Source organism: Cajanus cajan, chromosome 6 (genome assembly GCF_000230855.2).
Source record: "Cajanus cajan strain Asha chromosome 6, NIPB_CcT2T_4, whole genome shotgun sequence".
In the NCBI taxonomy this organism is placed as follows: domain Eukaryota; kingdom Viridiplantae; phylum Streptophyta; class Magnoliopsida; order Fabales; family Fabaceae; genus Cajanus; species Cajanus cajan.
The window spans coordinates 55,777,738-55,798,677 of NC_138522.1; the positions used below are offsets into that span (position 1 = coordinate 55,777,738).

The 20,940-nt window shown below is 38.8% G+C and overlaps 2 protein-coding genes across 3 annotated transcripts; both read right to left on the reverse strand.

The window, feature by feature from the left end:
• Positions 1-613: 613 nt before the first annotated feature.
• RBL15 (RHOMBOID-like protein 15) lies at positions 614-7,324 on the reverse strand. The gene is made up of 13 exons (XM_020357875.3): positions 7,049-7,324; positions 6,514-6,679; positions 5,652-5,955; positions 5,208-5,240; positions 5,031-5,122; positions 4,854-4,927; positions 3,623-3,717; positions 3,465-3,534; positions 2,402-2,580; positions 1,356-1,407; positions 1,204-1,260; positions 960-1,034; positions 614-847 (listed from the first exon to the last, which is right to left on the reverse strand). Exons 1-13 carry the CDS (start codon positions 7,088-7,090, stop codon positions 842-844), a joined length of 1,245 nt encoding a protein of 414 aa, XP_020213464.1. The 5' UTR covers positions 7,091-7,324; the 3' UTR covers positions 614-841.
• Positions 7,325-10,627: 3,303 nt separating this feature from the next.
• LOC145959154 (uncharacterized) lies at positions 10,628-20,324 on the reverse strand. Of its 2 annotated transcripts, XM_083077695.1 has the most exons (3): positions 19,571-20,324; positions 17,084-18,591; positions 10,628-11,788 (listed from the first exon to the last, which is right to left on the reverse strand). In XM_083077695.1, exons 2-3 carry the CDS (start codon positions 18,018-18,020, stop codon positions 11,778-11,780), a joined length of 948 nt encoding a protein of 315 aa, XP_082933821.1. In that variant the 5' UTR covers positions 18,021-18,591; positions 19,571-20,324; the 3' UTR covers positions 10,628-11,777. The 2 variants fall into 2 exon arrangements, with proteins under 2 accessions (XP_082933821.1, XP_082933820.1); XM_083077694.1 differs by lacking the exon at positions 10,628-11,788 and having other exon boundaries at positions 16,617-18,591.
• Between the last annotated feature and the right edge of the window lie 616 nt (positions 20,325-20,940).

Genomic DNA, 20,940 nt, shown 5'->3' on the forward strand with positions numbered 1-20,940 from the left:
CAATCTCATTAGATCCTTTAGAACTAAAAAGTTACATACCTCATTCCACCATTTATATCAAGAGATAAACATATGTGCAGACTCTTTAGTTTGTCGTGAATTATCTACAATTGATAATTTAATTATTTGACAAGATTGTCCTTGAGAATCTCTTTCCCTAGAGTTTAGTTGCATTTTTCTTTTTTCTTCTCACTTTCTTACAAATCAAGAAAATATATAAATATATCTTTCTATTATATATTAAACTATTTTAAAAATATAATATTACAAATATTTTATATAAAAATTAATACTTATATTTTATACATTTATTCAATACATTTTAATTTTTAAAATTACCTCCCAATTCATATCCTCCTGGCTCCTTTCATGACTCTGGTTAGCATGAATCAAAAGAATATTATTGATGCATCCCACCATGATTTTCAATACCCGTAACACAACTTTTAATCAAAAAAATTTATTATTGATTTCTTAACTAATGAATACTAATTAAAAAGACAAGATTATAGAGATTCCGATTTCTTGGTTAGCTGGCATTAGAGGCATTGTGTATATATTTATTTATATCTGTAAACATGTTGAACAGGGAAAAGAGAAAGGGAAAAAAATATCTAGCGAAACAAAATGTTCACTATGTCCTCAATAAAACATCGAATTCCTTAATATTTCTTGTAGCATTTACATATGTTCAATTCTGCTAATTGGCTTTAGCATGGGTATCAGGTGTCAGCGAACTGTTAGTGGTAGGGTCCAAGATTAAACACAGACAGTGATAGAACAAAGCGCAACACTCAAATAACTGTGTCAGGGAAGTCTCCGAGAATCCAAAAGAAACTTTTCAACCCTGCAAATGAGATAGCCCAAGAATTTTTCACTAAAAGAGAATCAAGATACAAATAAATAAACACGTAAACGTGAAGAACTATAGATGATAAAAAAAAATGATCAACTAGGACCTGCTGGCTCATGAGTATTTCCACTGCCACATTGAGATTGCCATCAGCAGCTGCCAACGCCACTTCCACCTGCGTCTGAAACCAGCCGAACACATACTCAGTTCTTAAGACGAAACATTTATTAAATGAGTAATCAGCCCAAGACATGTAACAAATCTTGCAAGGAGGCAAGGACAAACATAAAAGTTTTAAAGAGTTTCAAGCCATATTCTGACGTGGAAAAGATAAGGAAACTGATTTTTACCCTATCAAAGCCCATCGATACAAGTTTTCTAATCCCCTCTTCCGAAGCAACTGCCCCCTGCATTTATAGGGGGAAAAATAGTAAATATTAACCAACCAGATTAACCCAATGAAAACAAGAAAGTTTTAACCACGGTATGTATATAAAGGGACCTGATGTTGTGGAACACCTGCAGTTGCTGTGGCAACATTCTCAACTGAATGCCTAGATTGAATTAGAAAGATTTAGTAAACGTGATCCATACAGAAACACAAACTTTTGAATAATATGATTCTAATCCTATTGAAATTGTAATATAGCTATTTAACTTGAACTATCAATCCATGTACATATACTACACTTTAATATTCCCATTTCCAATGATACTAACGATAAGACCTTGTTCATGTCTAGTTCCTAGCCCAAACATGTCATGTTTGTTAAACGGGCAACCCAATACAACCAGTTACTGGTAACACTCAATTAAGTTTAATTTAAGTAAGCAAGCAATGATCAAAAACCAACCTATTTACAACTCAATGAACTCTTCATTAATATTACTGGATTCTTGGACAATGGATTATAAAGATTAAAGAAGCCTCGTATGTGTTTCTTATTAAGTAGACGTTATAAGCTTATAGATTAGACATGCATTATGAATACATCTCGGAGTCCAACAATTATGGACATGTAAGTTGAATTATTCATGAAGCATTTTATTTACATTCTCCCAACGATAATACATATTTATGCTAGAAAAGGATTTAAAATAGCTTATAATTAAAATCATGTTAAGTATTTTATAACTCAAACTAAATAAATTTACTTTCATTCCTATTCTTTTTTAATATTAGTTTTGAAGTTATACATAAATGCACTAATATGTGTTGCATGAATTAATTCAGGCTAGACAGATCAACTTGACCACATAAGCTTCTTGTCACATGTTAGAGGGAACCCATTTACACCCCAAACTTATGTAACTTGTGTTGGGTTCTTGTTCAAAATTACCATTCCTAGAACGGGGAAAGAAACTATAAATTTATCAGTCTATGCTAAGTATCTTCGTACTGTTGGATGGTATTATAACAGGTTCAAACTACAAAAGAAAAGATGCAAACTACAAAAGAAAAGATGATTGTGGTCAGCATATTAAAATTTTACTTTTAATAAGCAATCACCATAAGTTATCAATTATGCTCAAAACTATCTCCCATACCTTGCTTCTGAAAACTGTTGAGTAGCACTACGAGTGGATGAATCTACAGGGTTATTGGGACTGCTATCCTCCAAAAGTCTAGCTTGAAGGTTTGAATCTGAATGCCGATGAGATCCCATTTGACCTTGACCAGAGCCAAGGGTCCTTCCCGTCCCAGGGAACCTACTGCCCTCAGTTGACTGAAAGGCATCACATAACACAATCAAATGTATGTGAGCTCTCAACTTCTCAATTCAACATAAGCATAATTTAGTGACTACTCGATCAAAACTGCTGTCATTAACTATCAGGGCATCAATAGATTCAAAGCCAGTTATTAAACAGCTTGAAATGGAAAGATAATATATCATTCAAGTGAACAGGGCAAAATCATGTTATGTAACATTTCATATTCCCAATAATGAAGTGAACTTCTAAAGATAAGAAATGGGAGTAATATATTTTTTTTACTTATACCAATTGCTGTTGTCACAGCCCTATGGATGATGGATGTATTGATGAATCTAACAGATACAACGTAATGTTCTAATAAAGTTGAGTTGAAGATAAAAGATTAATTCAAACAAAAAAGAATCATCCCAGGTCAAAAATCTTGACACTTGCCGCCAGCTGCTTAAATCTCTAGAAAATCTCCTTCTCGAGAACTAGTGCCTATTAAAGACGAAAAAACAATTTGCCAAATGAATGGCAGGGGGTAAATATAAAGCCAGACAGAAATTGACTACATGCAAGCACACTCTTTGGGCTTACACCTAAAATGAGCAGATAATGCACACAACAATAATTATTTGTTATATTTTTCTCACATATTGGTACAAGATAATCAAGGTACTAACAAACTTTTATAAAATTAAATTAACCCTACAGAAATTGATTAGATTCAAATATCAGCATATCACATATAAGAGGTCCACGTACACTTGTCATGAATGTGTATTACACAACAATTTCATTCCATTTGTTCACATAATGAGAAAAGCAAAAATGGTTATCACACCAGAAAATATGTACAAGATTACTTGAAAGCCCACCAAAAGCACTTAAAAGACAAGATGACACATACCTGAGTAGACACTTCCCTTTGAGGCATCAATGATGATAGGTTCCTCCAAATATTTCCAGAAAGTAATCCACTGCCCATGAAAGTATAGATTTGAAAATGTAGATTACTAGATATCTAGTGCCATCAGTATGGTTTAGAATTAAAACCACAGTATTTACCTGGTTGTTGAATTTTGGCTTGTATGTGTAGGAATATAACCTGAAGGATTTCCACCGGTGCAAACAATAAATTTTGGACGCCTCACACATGATGACTGAAAATCAAAAGGATCAAGATATACACTAGTAAAGGTCTTGTGATACGTACATGTATTTTCATATAATGAATATCCAGCAGATACTTTCTCCATTTTTATTTTTTATTTTAAAACAAAAGAAGTTACCAAGATATAATACGAAAATATTCGTTAATATTCCAGTCAATAACAACTTATTCAGCACAACAATCCATTTTTGTGAATTCAATTAGCCGCCCCAAAAGGGGAGAATTATTGAAATCAAATACATTAACCACTCCAGTGGTTGAGCAAATATGTATATATATATACACACACACATGTATATATATATATATATATATATAGTAATTTAACTTGCTTGAGTAGATTATGTTGCTAAAACATTTTGAGTAAAATGATATTCTGACACTTGAAAGATACAGTTTAATTAATTTAGTACTCCAGATATTTTTCACATCTGTAGGCAACTCAAGCAAAGTATGTATCAGACAAACTCGTCAAACATCACAAATTTATTTTTGATAGTAGAAGGAATTAAAGGCAGAGAGTAATCAAAGAAGAGAATGAATTGGTTCGTTTTGTGAACTCAAACAAGATTTGAAGAATAACATTCAAATTAGAAAGAAAACTAATGAACCTATTATTAGTGAATGAAATCTGAACAGAAAAAAGAATCAATCCTCCTTCCAAGGGCTTCCCCTTCAACAAAGGGCGATCCCTTTCTACAACCAAGCTATGGCATCATTTCCCAAAGATAACAAGAATTATTAATAACAATTCGGGATGAATCTCCCTTCTAACCCTCCTATTACTGAAGCTAACCCTCCACCCTTACTACTATAACCACCTGAATAATTATACAACTTCAACTTCAGGATTCTATCAATTTGTCTCAATCCAATCATTTATTTTAAAATAACACGCACATAAAATTTAAAGCTATCCATAGTCTGAAAAACAGCTGGGGGGTATAGACAGCATTTGATAATATATATATATATATATATATATATATATATATATATATATATATATATATATGATATGGATTTGACATCCGCTTAGACATTCAAGTGAATATCATGCAACTAGACATTGAAACTTTTCCCATCTTAGAGCACTACCAAAGCCTATTCCAGAAAGACACTTACTAGCCATGAGGAGGCTTCAATGGAAGAATAAAAAGATGTCCCAGGTATGAGGAAATTAAACAAGCCATATGTATCTGAAACATTAAGCATAAGATTGTCAAACAAGAGATGAATTTCTCATATTTTTAGCAAAAATTAAAAATAAAAACAGAGGAGGAAAAAAGAATGAAGTCTGACAAGCAAACCCCGATAAAATGCCACAAAGGTGTCCAAGTAGTGAGACATTTTGCATGAGAAGCTGGAACACTACCAATAAAAAGAATGCATACCTAAACATAATATGTCCAGTTATCACAAAAGGGAATTATCATGATAGAAATCAACAAATAAGTTCATCAAAAAAAACATACTCACCACTTGGCAGGCACATTAAACAATCCAAACACACTGCAGAATGAATAGAAAAAGTTACTAAATTAGTGAACAGTTACTGATTCAGGATATGTAACATAACACATCTATTGAATGTTTAATGTCCTTTCAGTAAAACCAGTGAAGAAAATCATTGCACGGTGAACTGGTTGACAAAGGGGTATTAATAAAACAGAATAAATGTGATTGGAAATAACGTTGCAAAATAATCATTAGCTGACTAGCTTCATTCCCAAAAACATGATTAAACAATATTATTACTAATTCAGTATCTTGGACAGCTACCAAAACATGGTTTCTGACAAACATTTTTTGTAAAGGCTGGTTTCTGCCAAACTATCTTGAAGAAAAAGGTGATTAACATATATTGCATTTTTCCTGACAGTCATGAATTCCCTGTACAGAAGTAATATTCATATAGCCAACCTCCTGGATTGAACTCCACTCAAGCTTGTTTCTATAACAATCATTGAAAATAGAACCCCTGAGAAGCCTATTGCACACTGATTCATGAGATCATCATATGTAACAAAAGGATTGTGTGCCACCAGCAGTGCTATGAGAAGATGGAATATGGCATTGCTTGTAGCCAACAAAATAGTGACATAAAGCAAGCGAACTGAGCCCATGATCCTCTCCAGCTCAGAGCCCAAGGGAACTAAAGCCATCATGTTGAAGAGAACATGAAGCAGTGAACCATGGAAAATAATGGAGGTATAAATCCTGTAAACTGCATGGAGAAAAAATTATTCTGAGCAAAGCAACCAGACAGTCACAACACAGAAGCAACAGCTACAAGGAATGCAAGACAACAAAATGAGCTTCAACAATATTAAGAAAAGATAGTTCTCGGATATAGCAAGCAGCTTTCAAGCCAAATTATTAACCCCCTGCTAGAATCCAATTGAACACATTAATGGGTTTAGGGCATGGTTGGATAAGTTTTTTCCAAAAGTACTTCTAGGAGAAAAAAAAAATTGGAAGGAGAATTGAAATAAACTTTTTCATAAGTTAAAACTAATTTGTACATAAGTTAAAAATAAGATCTTGTAGAAGCTAATAATAGAGCTTCTAAAAATTAGTTAAATTAGTTTATGTTTAAACTAATTTTGTCTTATGGAGAAACTTATCTCATTTTTCTTCCTATTTTTCCTCTCTTAGAATTGTTTCTGAAGAAGTTTATCTAAAAAGACCTTAGTTTTGTGCACTAAAATGTTTGTACAAGCTAGTCCAAACAATCAACTACATTGATTCAACAATATAATATGACTTTAAGAGAAAGTTATACCTTGAAACCGCGATACAACTGCGGACGGCAAGAAGCAAACCTCGGCGAAGGAATCGTATCCAACCAAAAGACAAACCAAGTAAATGATTCCACAGACAACCACCACTGCAGAAGTGAGAAATGGAATGCTTTCCCACCATTGATTCATCCTAGTAGGCAACCCTGCCTGGTTCAATCAAGCCATCAAGGACAATTAATCAGAATAACATCTCTATCTAACCATTCTACAACAACAGTTAACAGAATCCCAAATAGAAACACAGCAAACTAAAAATTGAGCAGTAAACTGGTAAAGGTAATGCTGCAATTTGTTTCCTTTTATTTGGCATGCACGAATCACACGCAACAGAACCAAAAGTGAAGCAATGACCAAAATTAAACAAAACACTGCGAGATCTCGAACCAGAAACGAAGATTTTCAGCACTGCTACTACACGCTTAGTGTTGAGTGAAGTGCGTTGGCACTAACGCCTCAAAATTGTGACGGAAACAAAAGGAGGATCGAAGAAAATTAGGGAAATGGATCGTAGGTTACCTCGGAAACGATGTTTGGTCTCATATTTCTGGTTCTTCGCATGCAACCAAGTTAACTTGGCAGCTTTGGCTCACTTGCTTGAAAAATGATAACAATCAGGAATTGGGATTTGGATTGGAATAACCGGTTATTGAATATTGATTCAGTTTAGGAATTGTGACCCACACTTGACTCGCGAAAAACGTTGCGCCAACTTCACTTTGTTGGGATGCGGGTTCGGATTTCACCGTCTCACCAAATCGCCAAGGTTTCCAATGCGTTTCACCATCGTTTTTTCCGTTAATTATATACAATTATCATTTCATTTTAGATTTTACTTTTAGATACACAATAGCAAGTGCTGCATTCATAATAATTGTCAATTAAAATTACTGTAATTATTCAAATTATATTAACCAAAATCTTTGGATAAACTTTATTAACTAACAGTTTTATTATTTCAAGAAACCTTTTCGTTTAAGAAACTAAGTTATTTGTAATTTTACGTTTTCATTCGATCAAAAATCGTTATTATAAAAGTCAATTGCTTTACCGTATATCATGCTTTTTTTTCGTATATAATGTCAATGTAAAATACAATATAACGATTTTATATTAAAAATGTATGATTATTATATTATTTTTTAGAGTTTTTTTATATACGCCAATTTGAAGTTATTAGAATATTTTTTATGTATACAACAAACTCTCCCTAATTCTAAATATTAAACAAATAATTTTTATAAAAATAATATTGTTCCTGTGTTAGGATACACACTTCAATTATCTTGGTCGTCTCGGGTCAGGTATAAGGTTACGGTCTTCTCGTTCTTGTCCGGGTAGTCCGAAGCGAGGTTGGGGGTGCCTGCAAAGACACTCCGACGCTCAAGTTAGTTCTCGGCGTAATAAATGTAGTAGTTGAAAGATTAATTACATACCTCGTTGGGGCTCTATTTATAGACGCTCATATTGGGCCGTGATTAAGGATTGGGCCCGGAAAATTAGGGGGTTAATCCAATGTATTACGCTAATTAAACTATCCGTAATCGGCCTGGCAGAGGCGTAGAGATTGACCGACCGACCCGACACGTTTCACTCGCTTATAAGTGGTCAGTGGACTAGGGTGATCGGCGTAACCATTAAGGGTTCGGGTATTCGGTCTAATTATTCGCGGGTTCGGGTACTCGGCCTAATCACTCGCGGGCTCGGGTATTCGGCCTAGTCGGCCACCATACGGTATACAACCCCCACAGCGTCAAGGATAGGAAAGACGAAGACGGTATAAGATGCGTAGCGCTTTATTTGACGTCTTAACCGTGTGAAATGATGGCAAGATCTCAATGGGAAAGCGTGCCAAGGTCTGACATGGAAGATGTCTGAACTGAGGTTTCGGATGCAAGGAGCTTCGTCAATGCCTCAAGTAACTGGAAATTATGTCGCGCCAAGGGGGAGTAAGGTCTAGTTCTTAATAGACGATGTCTAGAATTCGAGCTAGACCTCGTGGAATCGCGCCGAGACCGAGAGCTCGGACGTAAGAAACTGCACCGAGACCTCGAGTAACTGGGATTCGCGCCGAGGTCTCGGGTGGTGTCTAGGGTATTGCCTAGGACGTGAAATCGTGGCGAAACCGTGTGTTGCACGGCTGAGTCGTGACCTGCAAAGAGAAGGTGAGCCGAGGCCTCGTGTGAGTCGATGCCTGGATCGAGAGCTCGGACGTGAGAGATTGCGCCGAGACCGAGAGCTCGAGCGTAAGAAGCTGCACCGAGACCACGAGTAACTGGAATTTGTACCGAGGCCTTGGGTGAGGCAATGCCCGGACCGAGAGCTCAGGTGTAAGAAGATGCACCGGGACCACGAGTAACTGGAATTTGTACCGAGGCCTTGGGTGGGGCGATGCCCGGACCGAGAGCTCCGGTGTAAGAAGTTGCACCGAGACCACGAGTAACTGGAATTTGTACCGAGGCCTTGGGTGGGGCGATGCCCGGACCGAGAGCTCCGGTGTAAGAAGCTGCACCGAGACCACGAGTAACTGGAATTTGTACCGAGGCCTTGGGTGGGGCGATGCCCGGACCGAGAGCTCAGGTGTAAGAAGCTGCACCGAGACCTATACTGGCGTAGCTTTCCACATTGGCCCTGGCGGTTACAGGCCCAACGGTTATTAAATCTGGACCGTTGGATGCTTTCGATCGAGCGGTTAGGGTTTGAGGACGCCTGTTTACTTTCCCCGTTTTACCTCGCCTATAAATAGAGGGGGGGAATTGTGGAAATTCACTCGCTGTAAATTTTCCGAGCTCTCTCGAATTCAAGCGTCGACCGAAACGACCGAGTAAAGGTAAATTTTGTATTCGTTAATTAATAATAATAAATGGATAGGGACTATTCGTCGGGAAGGAGTTGCTCGTCGTCGAGCGAGTCGGACGCCTCGTCAGGTATGGAGGGATCGGACTCGAGTGAGGTACCTAGGTTGCCCTTACTGCAATGTGAAGTGGTGTTTCCGTTCGATCGCCCCAAGGAAGATGACAGCGGGGATGAAGTGGTGGAGGTATCGCCTCCGGCGACTATGGCCGTGGCTTTGGCTCGCGCTACTGAGGTTGACTGTAGGGGTTTGGCGCAAGCCGAGCAACCGAGGCCCCACACTGTAATCGTTCCTGCCAAAGGCCATGGGGGTGGGCTAGAAGCGGTTGCGGATAACCGAGGCAAGGCCATCGCCGGTCCGACTGTCCGGTCAAAGCCAAAAGTCGACTATGGTAGCGTGGAAATGCCAAGATATGAGTGGGTGGACGGAGAAGTCGGTATATACTTGTCGAAGTTTTCCGACCAAGGTCTGTTAGATACGTTCATCTCTTCTGAGAAATGCTTCGGTGGTGGGGGCGAGGAGTTTCCGCTGCTGGCCGAGGCGTGCGAAGACGATGGGCCGAACATCGACTTTGTGTTTTTGGAGGCGAGTCCCGGTAAAGACGACTACTTCTACGCGTATGTTTGTTGGTTCGAGGACCTCGGCATAGAGCTGCCCTTTGACGATTTTCAGATGGGGGTTCTCCGGACACTAAATGTGGCGCCGACCCAATTGCACCCTAATGCTTGGGCGACCATGCAAGCCTTTCGGAATTTGTGCCTATGTCTCGGCCTCACGCCTCAGCCGCTCGCCTTCCTCTATTATTACACTTGCCGCCCGAGCAAACCGGTAAAGTGGGTTTCCTTAGCTCGGGTGCCAAAACGTGGATTCCTTCGGGCTTTCACCTCTTCTTACAAGGGATTTAAAAGTGGCTTTTTTAAGGTCCGATGGGGGTCGGAGATGCGAGATTGCTTTTACGACCGAGAGAACAACCCGCTATTTCCCTTCTACTGGACGAGGCGTCCGACACGTTTTGAGGCGTTCCCTGCCTCGAAACTCCCCGCCGAGGACAAGGAGATTGTGGATTTGCTAGACCAGTTGCCGAAAGAGCTTCCTGTCCGAGAACTATTGGAAATTTTTGAGACGTCTCATTTTGAGATGATCTTGTTAGGTATGTGTACTAGGGTTTGGTTGTTTAATCAATTTTTAAATTGATGTTAAACTTTGCTTTGCTGCAGGATTGATGGCCGGAGGCAAGTTGAATGTAACTGCGATGCTCGCCAAGAGGGCGAAGGAGGCTAAAGAGAGTGGAAAGGTGCCGTCGGCGAGGTCGGCCCTCAGGGTTCAGCGGGATAAACCCACGCAAGTCCTTATTCCCTTGGCCGACCCCAAGAAAAGGGGGAGTACGTCTCGGGTCCGGGCTGCTGAGCAAGACATCGAGTCGGAGCGTCCGAGCTCTTCTTCCAAACGGCCGAAACAACTGTCGTTGGAACAGTCGGGTTGTGAGGCCTTCGCCATTCCTGCTGTGGTGGCCGGGTCAAACTTCTTGGCCTCGGATGTGCAAGTGGAGAACCTCGTCAATCTGGATATAACAACTGGTCGGGGACGTCAGTACCTGGAGGGCATGTCTGCGGAAGCCGAGTACAAGCTCTTTTGTGAGCTCGACGCTCGGACTTCCCTTGTGGCGAAGCACGTTATGATGAGGTCGGCTGTCTCGGCTGAGAGGCTTCAGGCCCGGCTGAAAGACGCTGAGACGACCATGAAAGAGGCTTTGAGTGCTAACGCTAAGGCTACGGAGTCAGCCGAAGAGTTGAAGAAAGCGGCCGACGCCCACCGGAGGGAAGCCGACGACTTAAAGCTGACCGTGCAGCGGATGAAAGTCGACGCCGTTGCTGCTGCGGCGGAGATTGCTCGCCTCAAAGAGGCTGCTGCTAAGTTCGAGGCCGAGGCCACCGAACAAATCCTCTCTCAGCCTGATGTCGGCTTCCAGCATGCAGTCCGGCAAGCGTACCATTTTTGTGAGGTTTCGGCTGATTTCCAATTTGATGTTAGCCGGGACTTCCTGGGTGGGAAGTTCATGAGTTATAGTGAGTTCCCCCAAGGGGCTCAGCCCGACGTCGATGCCCCCGGACGAGGTGTGTAACGACCCACCTTAGGTCATCACATCAATAACCAACCAAAATAAAAGAGCATTTATAATAAAAAAAATAGAGCAAAAGCCAGCTACGCTAGAGTGTAAAAATTGTTTTCATAATAGCAAACATAAGTATATTAGTCATTCTCAGTAAAATCATACAGTCATCCAAAATATATTAACATTAACCATTAACAGAAACACCCTAGGTGCTGGTCAAGCTCTAAGCCTAGCCACTTCTCAAAGCAGCTACCCAGAAGACTCCTTGCTATCCTATGGCTTCACACCTGATCTGCTCCCCCACATAGTGAGATCATCACAGTTCCACCACATGGAAACATAAGGGTTAGCACGTATAAAACCAACCATAGTATAAATATCATTTAACAATTATTTGTTCAAACCAACATGTATTTCCAAGATAGATATAAACCAATAGCATACATATTAATTAAAGAAATCCATAACCCTAGTATACAATCCATACCATATGTATACATAATCCACATCCAAAGCAAAGTCACACCACCGTATAATCCATGATGTAACCAACACATCCAAACCAAATGTTGGCCTCAACACCTATCCAAACCAAGTGTTGATACGGTGAAACATGTCAGCAACCCATGTCTCACGCCTAACCTCTCATGGAAAGTATACAGTTGGATTACGTCGTCACGTAACCCTGGTGGGGTCACCTCATCCATCGGTATGACTCGACCCAGACCCATACCGGTAGCAAATAGATACTTAGAGGAGTACTTCAGAATCCACCTAACATCTGAAGTGGTTTACTATATAATCCTTGGAAAAGTTCCAAATTGGAAATCCTCACAATGGGATTCCGAAATTCCATATTTTCTCCAAAGATTATATCCTTGATCTCACCAAGAGATCTCCCATCCATAACCTTACTCCTCTCAGTTCTATTTACTTTTCCAAACCACATACACATAACATACTTCATAATTATATATATAAATATAATCATAACCATGCCAAATTAAATATCCAAAACAACCACCAACTTGAATAAATAACAACCATCAACTTAAATAAATAACAACCTTCATACAAACAAAATAGCATATTAAAAGTTATACTACTCCTATCATGCTCATGTATACTAGATTAAGTCTTATAAGTACTACCCTTACTTAGCATACTAGATTAATTTTATAAATACCACCCTTACTTAGTATACTAGATTAATTTTATAAATACCACCCTTACTTAGTATACTAGATTAATTTTATAAATACCACCCTTACTTGGATAATCCTGAACTGAAACTCGGGCAGAAACTGAGACTATAGCACAGCTGCCTCCCCAAGGCTCCTTCCGTCTAAAACAGGGACCGGAGCTAAAATTAGGACAGAACCTCTTCCTCTGGATTTCTCTTGGTCTTCAAAGAGAAGAAGAGGGAAAGAAGAGAGTATAAGAGAAGAGAGAATGAGAATTGAGGGATGAGAAGTATTTCTTGGGATGGTTTGCAATGGAGAAGTGAAGGCCTATTTATAGCCTCCAAAACACATTAAAAAATGTAAAATAATGGAGAAAAAGATAGACAAAACTAAGTGGAATGAATTAGTGGAATGAATTATAGAAGTTGGTGGGATGAATTAATGGAGTTGGTGTGAATTAATGGAGTTGGTGCCATGTTCTTTTCCGCACCGACTTTGGCTACTGATTTGGACCTTATAGACAGCCGAATCTGAAAATATTTCCTTCATGAAAGTTGTAGGATTTTCTCTTATCTTTCCATAGCCACCAAGTTTGTATCATTTGAACAACCACCGACCAAGTTATACCCCAAAAACCGAGGCTTGCCAATCAGCCCAACGAGAAACAATTGTATCAATAAAAGTCCAATTTTGACCTCCTAAACGACCGATTTTGCAAATGGCTATTTCTGCAAAAGTTGTGCGTTTTTCTCTTAGATTTCCATTGACACCAATTTTGCATCATTTGGACCATCACAGCCCAAGTTATGCCTCGGACACTGAGACTAGTCAGTCAGCCCAGCGAGAAATGATTCTTAAAAAAAAAATTTCACAACTATCTAATTAGATCTAACAACACACATATCTTTCTAAGCATAAATGCAGTGTGAATTATCTATAATTGAAGTAAAATATAACCACCAAATTATGACCAAATGCCACATAGTAATAATGACAATAATAATAATAATAGTAATAATCATGTTGAAAACTGAGATGTTACAATTCTCCCCAACAACAAAAATTTTCGTCCTCGAAAATTCACTTACTCAAAAGAGATATGGGTATTGATCCTTCATATTGTCTTCCAACTCCCAAGTGGCTTCATTAGTGTCTGCATCCCAAATAACCTTCACCAAATTGATAGATTTACCTCGCAACTTCTTAACTCTCTTGTCTGCCACTGAAACTGGTTGTTTCTCAAAAGTTAAATTCTCCTTCACTTGCACTGCCTCTGATTCCAAGACATGACTCGGATCGTGAATATACTTCCTCAGTTGTGACACATGGAATACATCATGCAGATTAGATAGAAATGGAGGTAATGCAATCTGATATGCCACTGGTCCAATCCTCTTGAGAATTTGATACGGTCCAATAAATTTAGGATTCAACTTCTTCGCTTTGATAGCTCTTCCCACACCTGTGGTAGGAGTTACCTTCAAAAATACATGTTCTCCCTCTGAAAATTCCAAAGGTTTCCTCCTCTTGTCTGCATAAGACTTTTGTCGACTCTGAGTAGCTCTCATTCTTCCCTGAATTTGTTTCACTTTTTCAGTAGTTTGCAAGATAATCTCTGGTCCCACCATCATTGATTCTCCTTCTTTAAACCAACACAAAGGTGTTCGACACTTCCTCCCATACAGAGCCTCAAATGGTGCCATTTCTATACTTGCGTGAAAACTGTTATTATAAGTGAACTCAACCAAAGGCAACATCTCTTCCCAACTCCCTAGATGATCCAAAATACAAGCCCTCAACAAGTCCTCCAAAGATTGAATAGTCCTCTCAGACTGCCCATCAGTTTGTGGGTGATAAGCAGAACTGAGTCTCAACTTAGTTCCTAACGCCTGATGCAAACTCTGCCAAAATCGGGATGTAAAACGAGGATCCCTATCAGAGATGATACTAGAGGGCACACCATGTAATCTAACAATCTCCTTAATATACAATTGAGTTAACCTTTCTAAGGACCACTTTATATTCACCGGAAGAAAATGAGCACACTTAGTTAATCTATCCACGATCACCCAAATAGAATTACAATTCTTAGTAGACCTTGGTAATCCAACAACAAAATCCATGGTTATACTATCCCATTTCCATTCAGGGATCTCCATCATTTGTAACAAACCTCCTGGTTTTTGATGTTCCACTTTAGCTTTTTGACACACAATGCAAGATGCAACATACTCAGCTATCTCCCTTTTCATTCCATTCCACCAAAACATTTTCTTCAAATCTTGATACATTTTTGTCATACCTGGATGTATACTCAATTTGCTTTTATGAGCTTCCTCAAATATCAATTTCTTCAACTCCTCATCCTGTGGAATACAAATTCTACTCTTGTACCTCAAAATTCCATCTGTACCTTGTTCAAATCCTTCAGCTTTCCCAGAACTCATCAACTCCTTAACCTTGTTCAAACTCGCATCCTGAACTTGTTTTTGTTTCACCATCTCTAAGAAATCACTAGTAATGGTAGTCATACCACAACTAATGAAATTTGGGGCAACCACCACGTTAAGATTCATATCCCTGAATTTCTCTACCAACTCCATCTCTTTAACCATCATGTAAGACATATGGAGAGATTTTCTACTCAAAGCATCTGCCACCACATTTGCTTTACCTGGATGGTACATTAACTGAAAATCATAATCTTTCAAAAATTCAATCCACCTCCTTTGCCTCATATTTAACTCTTTCTGATCAAACAAATATTTCAGACTCTTATGATCACTGAACACATCAAACTTTGCCCCATAGAGATAATGCCTCCAAATCTTCAAAGCAAAAACTACCGCCGCCAACTCTAGATCATGCGTAGGATAATTCCGTTCATGAGTCTTTAACTGCCTAGATGCATAGGCCACAACCTGCCTATCTTGTATAAGAACACATCCTAAACCTTGATGAGATGCATCACAATAAACCTCAAAAGATTTATTAGGATCTGGCAAAATCAACACTGGAGACGACGTCAGCTTTTCCTTTAACTCTTGAAAACTCCTTTCACACTCCTCCGTCCATACAAAGGGATGATCCTTCCTGGTTAGCTGTGTTAAAGGCATAACTATTTTAGAAAATCCTTCTATGAATCTTCTATAATAGCCAGCCAATCCCACAAAACCTCTAACTTCAGTAACTGATTTCGGACGCTCCCACCTCAAAACTGCTTCCACCTTAGTAGGATCAACTGCAATTCCTTGTCCAGATATTACATGGCCCAAGAACTTAACTTCAGATAGCCAAAACTCACATTTTGATAATTTTGCAAATAATTGTTTCTCCTTCAATACTTGCAAAACTATCCTCAAATGTTCTCTGTGTTCTTCTACAGATCTAGAGTAAACTAGAATATCATCAATGAATACTACAACAAACTTATCCAAAAAAGGTCTGAAAATCCTATTCATATAATCCATGAAAACAGCTGGAGCATTCGTCACTCCAAAAGGCATGACAATATACTCATAATGACCATACCGAGTCCTGAAAGCAGTCTTTGGTATGTCCTCCTCCTTTACCCGTATCTGGTGATACCCAGACCTCAAATCAATCTTGGAGAAAACAGAAGCTCCTTTTAACTGATCCATCAAATCATCGATCCTTGGCAATGGGTACTTATTCTTGATTGTCAGTTTATTTAACTGCCTATAATCTACACATAACCTCATACTACCATCCTTCTTCTTTACTAATAACACGGGTGCTCCCCACGGAGAGACACTAGGTCTGATCATCTGCTTCTCCAAAAGTTCTTCAATCTGCTTTTTCAATTCTGACAACTCTGCTGGTGCCATTCTATAAGGAGAAATGGATACTGGTCCCGCCCCTGGTATAAGATCAATACTAAACTCCAACTCTCGCTTTGGTGGTAATCCAGGAATATCATCTGGAAAAAACTTCTGGAAACTCTCTAACAACCTCAATACTATTCAACAATTTTTCATTCTCTACACTAATAAAGGATAGGATCATAAACCCTAGAGCTCCATCCTTCAACAACCCATCCACCTGTCTATTAGAAATAAACCTTTCCTGTTTAACAGCAGGAAAGATTAATCTCTTCTCTGAACAATCTATCAAAATCTTATTGATAGAAAGCCAGTCCATCCCTAAAATCACATCCAAATCCGATAAAGGTAAACAAAACAAGTTCACCTTATAACAACGCCCTTCTACTTCTATTGTACATCCTAAACAAACCTCAGAAGTCAAAACAGACCCTGAAGCTGGGGTAGAAACAACTAGATCCACACTCAAGGAATTCACAACTAATTTTGATCTCCTCACACATTCGTAAGAAATAAAAGAATGTGATGCACCAGAATCAAATAGAATAGAAATATCATTACCATCAATTTTGCCCTTCCCCTTTACTAGCTCAGATGATGTTTCAGCTTCAACACTTGTTAAGGCAAAAACACGTCCTGCTGCAGTAGGTCGATCCACCTTTTGGTTCTCTCTAGCTGGAGCATTTCTGATATTGCAATCTTTAGCCATGTGACCCACCTTGCCACATTTAAAACACGCATAATTCTTCGTAGGACAGTCCCTCATCATATGTGGGCCTCCACACGTATAGCATCTAACAGCTCCTGTAGTAGTAGTCCCCATGGGTTTCTTATTAGCATTCCCAATCTGAAATTGGGATGGTCTCTTTTGAGATTGTTTCCCCCTTCCAGATGATCCTTCTGGTCCTTTCACCATTTTATTCCCTCCCTCAAATCTTTCAACCGTTTTTGCCTTTTCAACCAGCATTGGGAATTCCATAATTCCCATAGGAACAATGGTTTTCTTCAGCTCAAATCTTAGACCTTCACTGAACTTCCTGCATCTCCATGCTTCAGTGATAGCTTGAGAATAGTATCTAGCCAAGTGTTCAAACTTGACCACGTACTCCTGTACTGACATGTTCCCTTGTTGCAGTCTCAAAAACTCGGCTTCCTTAGCATATCTGGCGCTATCTGGAAAATATTTCTCCAGAAATACCTTTTTAAAATTCTCCCAGTTCACCGCCTCCCCTCTGGCCTTCATCATAACCTGAGCACCTTTCCACCAGCAGCTAGCCTCACCCACCAACATATAAGTAGCATAAACAAGCTTCCTCTCCTCGGGGCATTGCATCACCATGAAAATTTTCTCTATTTCTTCAATCCATTGGTCAGCAACTTCTGGTCCATCAACACCTGTGAATTGAGGAGGATTCCCTTTTCTAAACTCTGACAAGCCTCTATACTCATCAGGTACGTTAGTCCTAGCTGTCTCAGCTGCAGCCCGATTGGCCTCCATCTGAGCCAACAAAGTATTCTATTGTCCAATAGCAGCAGCAATTAACTCCATAGCTTGAACAATTTGCCGCTCATCCATGCTTGAAGAAGAATTAGAATGATTTCCCCTACCAACCATCCTAAAAAAAATCAAGGAATTTTATGAGTTTACACTAAAACTCATAAGAAATTCCTAATCAAGATCAAGAAACTCATGAAGTTCCTTTCATTTCCACACAACGGAAATGCAACAAGACCATTTCCCACAAACCCTAAAGAGACTTGACCAGCTCTGATACCAAAATTGTAACGACCCACCTTAGGTCATCACATCAATAACCAACCAAAATAAAAGAGCATTTATAATAAAAAAAATAGAGCAAAAGCCAGCTACGCTAGAGTGTAAAAATTGTTTTCATAATAGCAAACATAAGTATATTAGTCATTCTCAGTAAAATCATACAGTCATCCAAAATATATTAACATTAACCATTAACAGAAACACCCTAGGTGCTGGTCAAGCTCTAAGCCTAGCCACTTCTCAAAGCAGCTACCCAGAAGACTCCTTGCTATCCTATGGCTTCACACCTGATCTGCTCCCCCACATAGTGAGATCATCACAGTTCCACCACATGGAAACATAAGGGTTAGCACGTATAAAACCAACCATAGTATAAATATCATTTAACAATTATTTGTTCAAACCAACATGTATTTCCAAGATAGATATAAACCAATAGCATACATATTAATTAAAGAAATCCATAACCCTAGTATACAATCCATACCATATGTATACATAATCCACATCCAAAGCAAAGTCACACCACCGTATAATCCATGATGTAACCAACACATCCAAACCAAATGTTGGCCTCAACACCTATCCAAACCAAGTGTTGATACGGTGAAACATGTCAGCAACCCATGTCTCACGCCTAACCTCTCATGGAAAGTATACAGTTGGATTACGTCGTCACGTAACCCTGGTGGGGTCACCTCATCCATCGGTATGACTCGACCCAGACCCATACCGGTAGCAAATAGATACTTAGAGGAGTACTTCAGAATCCACCTAACATCTGAAGTGGTTTACTATATAATCCTTGGAAAAGTTCCAAATTGGAAATCCTCACAATGGGATTCCGAAATTCCATATTTTCTCCAAAGATTATATCCTTGATCTCACCAAGAGATCTCCCATCCATAACCTTACTCCTCTCAGTTCTATTTACTTTTCCAAACCACATACACATAACATACTTCATAATTATATATATAAATATAATCATAACCATGCCAAATTAAATATCCAAAACAACCACCAACTTGAATAAATAACAACCATCAACTTAAATAAATAACAACCTTCATACAAACAAAATAGCATATTAAAAGTTATACTACTCCTATCATGCTCATGTATACTAGATTAAGTCTTATAAGTACTACCCTTACTTAGCATACTAGATTAATTTTATAAATACCACCCTTACTTAGTATACTAGATTAATTTTATAAATACCACCCTTACTTAGTATACTAGATTAATTTTATAAATACCACCCTTACTTGGATAATCCTGAACTGAAACTCGGGCAGAAACTGAGACTATAGCACAGCTGCCTCCCCAAGGCTCCTTCCGTCTAAAACAGGGACCGGAGCTAAAATTAGGACAGAACCTCTTCCTCTGGATTTCTCTTGGTCTTCAAAGAGAAGAAGAGGGAAAGAAGAGAGTATAAGAGAAGAGAGAATGAGAATTGAGGGATGAGAAGTATTTCTTGGGATGGTTTGCAATGGAGAAGTGAAGGCCTATTTATAGCCTCCAAAACACATTAAAAAATGTAAAATAATGGAGAAAAAGATAGACAAAACTAAGTGGAATGAATTAGTGGAATGAATTATAGAAGTTGGTGGGATGAATTAATGGAGTTGGTGTGAATTAATGGAGTTGGTGCCATGTTCTTTTCCGCACCGACTTTGGCTACTGATTTGGACCTTATAGACAGCCGAATCTGAAAATATTTCCTTCATGAAAGTTGTAGGATTTTCTCTTATCTTTCCATAGCCACCAAGTTTGTATCATTTGAACAACCACCGACCAAGTTATACCCCAAAAACCGAGGCTTGCCAATCAGCCCAACGAGAAACAATTGTATCAATAAAAGTCCAATTTTGACCTCCTAAACGACCGATTTTGCAAATGGCTATTTCTGCAAAAGTTGTGCGTTTTTCTCTTATATTTCCATTGACACCAATTTTGCATCATTTGGACCATCACAGCCCAAGTTATGCCTCGGACACTGAGACTAGTCAGTCAGCCCAGCGAGAAATGATTCTTAAAAAAAAAATTTCACAACTATCTAATTAGATCTAACAACACACATATCTTTCTAAGCATAAATGGAGTGTGAATTATCTATAATTGAAGTAAAATATAACCACCAAATTATGACCAAATACCACATAGTAATAATGACAATAATAATAATAATAGTAATAATCATGTTGAAAACTGAGATGTTACAATTCTCCCCAACAACAAAAATTTTCGTCCTCGAAAATTCACTTACTCAAAAGAGATATGGGTATTGATCCTTCATATTGTCTTCCAACTCCCAAGTGGCTTCATTAGTGTCTGCATCCCAAATAACCTTCACCAAATTGATAGATTTACCTCGCAACTTCTTAACTCTCTTGTCTGCCACTGAAACTGGTTGTTTCTCAAAAGTTAAATTCTCCTTCACTTGCACTGCCTCTGATTCCAAGACATGACTCGGATCGTGAATATACTTCCTCAGTTGTGACACATGGAATACATCATGCAGATTAGATAGAAATGGAGGTAATGCAATCTGATATGCCACTGGTCCAATCCTCTTGAGAATTTGATACGGTCCAATAAATTTAGGATTCAACTTCTTCGCTTTGATAGCTCTTCC

What these genes read in the sequence shown, in the direction of transcription:
- LOC145959154 (XM_083077694.1), bottom strand. Translation starts at nt 18,020, where the DNA reads ATGGAGGCCAATCGGGCTGCAGCTGAGACAGCTAGGACTAACGTACCT.
- RBL15 (XM_020357875.3), bottom strand. Translation starts at nt 7,090, where the DNA reads ATGCGAAGAACCAGAAATATGAGACCAAACATCGTTTCCGAG. An exon ending in GACCAAACATCGTTTCCGAG is followed by an intron (nt 6,680 to 7,048) that starts GTAACCTACGAT and finishes TGATTGAACCAG; the next exon opens with GCAGGGTTGCCTACTAGGAT. An exon ending in AGTTGTATCGCGGTTTCAAG is followed by an intron (nt 5,956 to 6,513) that starts GTATAACTTTCT and finishes TTCTCCATGCAG; the next exon opens with TTTACAGGATTTATACCTCC.